The sequence below is a fragment of the Aptenodytes forsteri genome, unplaced genomic scaffold (assembly GCF_000699145.1).
Source record: "Aptenodytes forsteri isolate BGI_AS27 unplaced genomic scaffold, ASM69914v1 Scaffold55, whole genome shotgun sequence".
Taxonomy (NCBI): Eukaryota; Metazoa; Chordata; class Aves; order Sphenisciformes; family Spheniscidae; genus Aptenodytes; species Aptenodytes forsteri.
This window is the reverse complement of record NW_008796063.1, coordinates 1,932,946-1,939,065: the sequence shown is the minus strand read 5'-3', so window position 1 is coordinate 1,939,065 and position 6,120 is coordinate 1,932,946. Positions and strand designations below refer to the sequence as shown.

Below are 6,120 nucleotides of genomic sequence, written 5' to 3'. Positions count from 1 at the left end.
CTCTCTTGGGTTCAAGACAACAAGTGTTTTTATTGTGAATCTGAGGGCTAGTATTTATTAAAAGCTTGGCTTTCAAATAACAAGCCTATAGTAGTGGATGAAGTCCACAGCAAATTATTCCACTTGGAGCTGGGGGATACATTGGGCCCTTTTCATTCAGTCAACACACTTCTTGATTTCCATCGGGTTTAGGATAGATGGCACCTTGTGTGACTCGGAGCAATCCCGGGAATGCCTGTCTCCAGTGGCAAATCCCCCACAGTGTTCACCAAACCCGCACTAGGAGGATCATGGCCTCCCTGCAAAAGGAAGGCATCAATTTGGTATTTCTTTCCAGTCTCAGACCACTGTCGCTTGGATCTGAGTCTCATTCCAGACTGCCTTGGGAAATAACACCATCACTATCACCAAAGAAAATATGTTGCAAAATCCCCAGAGTAGTTTTTATTTAAAATGTTACTATCATAAAATTCCAGACTATGAAATGAAGACCTCAGATTCACATTCAAACCTTACCCACCCCCCCTTTTTAAAATATATAGATACGTAGTCACAAAACATAAAACATGCTGCAATGATACAAATATATTTTTTGATACGGAAATTACAGTACATTGTAAACCATGAAAACAAATTGAGGCACTAGACTGTACATCAGCTCTGTTCTGCACTGGCTGTGAAGCTGACAGGCTCGCTTTCAACAAACAAAAGAATATTCTCTTTGTTTAGTGAACATAACTTTATGGGTCATATCAAATGATGTGCTTTGTTGTGAGACGTCACCAGGGTTGCTGGTCCTTTCAGAACCACAACGCACCTACACAACACGTATCGCTGCCACAATATGAAAAATAATAATTTTATTGAATGTACAACTCAAAAAAAAAAAACCCAACCCATTGGTTATTATTAAATAAATAATTATTCCGTACAGTTGTTAGTTTAAATTACACTGCATTGGCCATTGGAACAAATGAAGTTAATAAATAATGCACGTGAATGTCTCATTTACGCCTCCGTTCGTAATTCTGTGCTATGCTCCTTTCAGAGGATCCTGCAAAAAACAAAGCAGAATGAAGCACATGGTGCAGCCTTGCATAAACCCCAGCAAGCACAAGGAAACATCAGAGACCTGCAGCCTGCTGGGTCACCGCTGGACCCTGTCAGAGCGTCTGGACATGAGATGAGGGATCCTGGCACAGCCCTGAGCTGCTTTGATTTGGTTTTACCCCTCAGACTACACTATCCTCCAGGAGGCTGAAGGTCTGAGCAGTGCTTTCTACCTCTCGTCTATCGAGCTGCTTGAAGCAGCATTAACTCAAAGCATTTATATGTTCCAGTAACCGATTTAACTGATGGGATCTGAGCACTCAGATCAATTTGTGAGTAGACGCCTTCTGCATCGACATTGCCACCTTCTGTGCTGCCAGGTCAGCTCTTTGCCAGGTTTAAACCCTCCCTTGTCCCCAAGCCCTGCACAGTGATACCTTTTACTAAAACCTGCAGCAGGAGCTAAGCAAACCTCAGACTACCCTGCGGACCTACCACAGCCTAAAATAGTCTTCAGTAACATATTTAGCGTTTAGTAGCAGTAGATCTCTCCCTCTTGCTCTTTTAAAATGAGAGGGAAACCCAGAGAGCCCTTCTTGGGCAGAGCCGGACCCCAGGGTGACAAAGCTGGTCACCAGAGTCATCTTTGCTTCGACCCCAAAGGGAGGATTGCTTTCACAGAGCGTATGCACGCCTGACTATTGCATGCAGTGCACAGCTAGTTTGGGGGGATTCAGTACTGCATCCCGCAGGGAGCTGGCATTTTGGATCAGTGACAGTTTTAAATTAACGAGACTTCAATTTTCACCAGGCTAAATGCAAAATGAGTTGAGCTTTCTTTCTCAGTATGGATTGTTATAGTATCTTTACTGTACGTATGACTGTTTTCTAGCTTCCACCTCGAGCGTTCATCCGACAGACTGCACAGCTTGGGAGACAGGCAGTGTCAGACCCCATTTTCCCAAACCAGGAATTGAGACACCAGCATCCCGGTACTCTGCTTTGTCACATGAGGCTTTACATCAGCACTGCGCTCACACCCAGCAGCGGGGCGGTGTGAACTCCTACACATTGCCAGGGGTCTCAGGGGCTTTCTGCAGAAGAAGAAAACCACAGCACCAAGGCACGGCACCAAGAAAAGGTCCTGCCAGTTAAATATCTTCCAGTAGGGAGAAGTAAGGACAGTCCTAGCACACACTCCTGATCTTGCTTTGATTGCACAGTCCTTAGGACCTATCTTCTCCTCCAGAGGAGCAGAAGCAAATTCTTACCATTTTCCTCTCAGGGAATTGGGCAGAAAAGCAGTGAATTCTAGTTTTACCTGTCAGGCAGGTATTAGATAGCCTGACAGGGTAAAACTTCATTATTCCCCATTGTTACAAATACCACATAACAGTATCCTGACCATACCAGCAATTTTGAAATTAGGGCAATAAAATCTTTGCCTTTTTTAAACATTTGCTGCATTTTACATTCTCATGTTAATGTAAATGTAATCCCAATAGAAACCAAACCAAATTTATTACTTCCAGGCTATTTACTTTTGTGATAGCAGATGTATTTACAGGTATTATGCATTTAATAGCTACTGCCACCACAGATAAAATTGTACAAAATTATTCATGATACATAGCAATTTGCAAAATGATGCAGAGAGAAATATTATTAGTCTGAACAGGGTTTAATTGAAAATAAAAGTTACTGACAACCATAATTGCAGAATATAGATCACAGCGTGTATCCATATAATATAAAGGTGTCAGCTAGTAATTTAACTTTTATCATCCATTTAACAAAACAGTGAGAACTATTTCAGAGACATGAGATACGTATTAGTTTTTTTATTTTTTTAATTCCTATTCTGGGGAATTAACTGACGCTTTATGGTTCACAGTGAGGGATTTCCTCAGTAGAGCCCTATAGCACAGGGAAGCTAGAGCTACTGGCAGTCTGCAGTTACCCACAGGGGTCGTGCACATGAGGGAGGAGGATTCTGCTCTATATGGATGCTATGGGAAAATAACACAAATTCACAGTATCAGTTCAAAGCTTAAAATGCTTGTTGCTTTTTTTTTTTCTTTAGGAAAAATGAAAAGCTGGAAGAGGCTGGGAACGTTTAACAGCTTGACCTGCAGAATGAGGTGGTGTTAATGGCAGATCTCTGCTCTTCCACCTTCTGCTCCGAGTTTGAGGAATAATGATCTCCAGAGGTGATGAGGATATCCCTTTACCTGGGGAGATCTGGATTTGTCAGTAAAATTTAGGTTTTTCTTGTACTAGCACTTTGGGGACCAGCAGAACGTGCTGCTGGCAAGGACAGGGCAGTAAGGAAAGTGCCCTGGGGACTTCTACCGGACCTTGCCTGCAGCTCAGTCCAGCCTGATCATCTCAAGCATTGGAGTGAAGCGGACCCTGATTTTCTTTGGTTAACAAAGAAAATCCTGACCCTTTTTCAGAGAACTCTGGGTCTACACTACATAAAGACTGCTTCTTCCATCCGCTGGGAGAGAACAAAGAGGCAACAGAATGAAGAGGCCGTATATTACCGAGTACCAGATTTCGTCATATACATACCGGAATTTAAAGATCTTTTGCCCATAAGTCCAACAAAGGAGTCTGTTTTATGCCCTGAAAAAATATATTTGGGGGTGTTTTAATACATTTTAAATAGGCAGGCTTTTAAGATAACATGTTCTCGCGAGGAAGGAAGACACAGGCTCCAAAACTGTTCATCTCACAGACTAGTTGTTCTCACCACTCTCGGACAACGGAGAATGAACATCAGTCTGACTAATCAGACTAAACAGGGTAGACCAAGGCACAGGCTAGTTAGTGGACATCTTCTCATTAACTCAGATTGACTTTTTGTTTTGGTTTGTGGGGTTTTTTAAGTATAATGGAAAAACAATGGCCAATAACCGATTCTTATTCCTCTCCCAGTGCAATTCCTATTGATTTGAGCAAATGCACAAGGCGGCAGTGTCTTGGTATAGCCTGCATCCGTGTGATGCATCTCTTCTACCTGTTGGCATTTTTTTTCTGTGAAGTGGAAGAAAAATGTTCCTTACAGGTCAGGCAGAGCCCTTACTGGAGAGGAAGCCAATGGGACTCTATGTCTGGACATGTCTGAACTAGACAGTCTGGCTCTATTTTTGGAATATTTATGAGTTCAGATATTACCTTCCTGTCCCATTAGTAGTCCTCAAGGTACTGGATGTGTAGAGGATAAATCACTCCAAGTTTTGGCCTACAGCACGTATCAGATATAGTGGTAGCTATAGTTTCAGACAAGGAACGAAAGGAGCCATTCTTCTTTCTCTAAGCTGGCTTTTGAGGCAAACTTAGAAATTTCTCTTTGGAAAGAATTTTGCTTGGCTAATTCATCTACAAAGCAAGACGAATGATCTTCAGGCCTCACAGGTAGTAATTCAAGCTGAAGCAGTTTCAGAAAGCTGTAATTTTTTACTTTAGTCATCAGGTTATTTGGCATGAGCTTTGTATCGGACTCTTTAATTGGTCTTCCAATACATAATCCTAGTCATAAAATCTTGTGGCTAACAGAACACCGGGACAGTTATTGACCTCTGTGGACAGAGGAGCTCTCACAGAATACAAGATCATTTTTACTTATTAAAAGTCTTCCGGCTTCTGTCTGAGCATCTTCAGATAAGTTCAGAGAATAAAACTATCACTGTGCAGAACAAGGTAACACCACCCTGCTGATACCATCTCCCGCTTGGTGTTACACAGAAGCAAAGCAAGGCACGCTTATGAATGGGTCAAGATATGCTTGTTTATATGGCAGCACATCATCAATCAGCCCCTGCTGTGAGCGGGGGTCTGATTCCCACCCAGATAATGCTGAGAGCACAGATACAGTATCTCGCATGCTCCATACATGGGCTCTCCCTTGGAATTGTTCTTGGGGATTTGGGAATTCACTATTCTAATTTTCCAGATTTTGCTGTCTTAATTGCTCCTCTCCAAGTCTGGCAGTAAGCCTGCCCTGCCTATGAGAAAGGCTTACAGAATCCCCCCCATGGGAAATAAGAGAGAGCTGCAACATCCACACATTAACGTGGATTGAAATCGCAAAGCTTGTGGTGGCTCGGATGAGGCACAGGCTCACGGTTGCACTGGGGGGTTTTCAATCCTTTAGCAGAACATTTCTCCACCACCGGTGCTGTCAGTCCTTAGCTGAACCCAGCCACCTTCTAACTAATCCCCTCAAATACACTATTCCCTATTTGAGTATCTTCTAATAATTACTTAAAATATTTGCATTTTTTTAACTTACTTTTGTGAGAGATCTGGCCGTATCCTGATTGGAAGAGGAAAGGAAAGAGAAAAAAAGGAAAAAGAGCTGTTGAAAAAGGATTGGCATATAATATGATGCTACTGCAATGCTTTGAAGAATCAAATACAGAAACTACCCTACGCATATTCCACTTATGGGAAATTAAGGTGATCGTTTACAACTGCATTTCTCTTTGAAGAGACTACTAAACCCACACAATTTAGAACTGTTTAGCTCCAATTTCTTAGATCAGTTCTTGGATCAGTAAACATGTAGAAAAGATGGCAATAATTGTATACACAACCGATTTCCACACTTGGGCAATTCAGTGGCACATATGCCGACCCGTGAATTATCGTGATACTCCTTACTGGTATCTATGTGCTGTAATTGGTGAGCACTTAGCACTTTAATGTGAAGCCCACTCTTTTCCAATCGGCGAGTTTCTCCGATATTAAACTTGCAAAAACAGAAAACCAAAAAAAACCCCCAAACCCAAACAACCCACATGGCAACTTTTGAGAAAGGTTTAACGCATTAAAACCGGGTGACAACCGCTGTGAAGTTTGGAGCGGCGCTAGGAGAAGAGGCATGCAGAGGGGCGTGTGGGGGAGCCAGCCCCCCGCCCCGCTCACCGGCATCCCGCTTGCCCATGAGGCCGAAGAACTGCTGGGGCCGGGGTCTCCGGGCCATCCTCTGCAGGAAGTGCTCCAGGGGCAGCGGCAGCTCCTCCTGCGGGGCGACAGCGCCGGCGCTCAGCGCGGACCCCCACC

At 43.2% G+C, this 6,120-nt stretch overlaps 1 protein-coding gene across 1 annotated transcript in view; it reads right to left on the bottom strand.

The window, feature by feature from the left end:
• Positions 1-1,004: 1,004 nt before the first annotated feature.
• TAC1 (tachykinin precursor 1) overlaps positions 1,005-6,120 on the bottom strand; it is a 6,259-nt gene continuing 1,143 nt past the window's right edge. Inside the window, exons 2-4 of the mRNA XM_009286531.1 lie at positions 5,983-6,079; positions 5,348-5,371; positions 1,005-1,054 (exon numbers count right to left, since the gene is read on the bottom strand). Of these exons, the coding sequence (XP_009284806.1) occupies positions 1,005-1,054; positions 5,348-5,371; positions 5,983-6,079 (171 nt within the window). The remainder of the gene's footprint in view (positions 1,055-5,347; positions 5,372-5,982; positions 6,080-6,120) is intronic.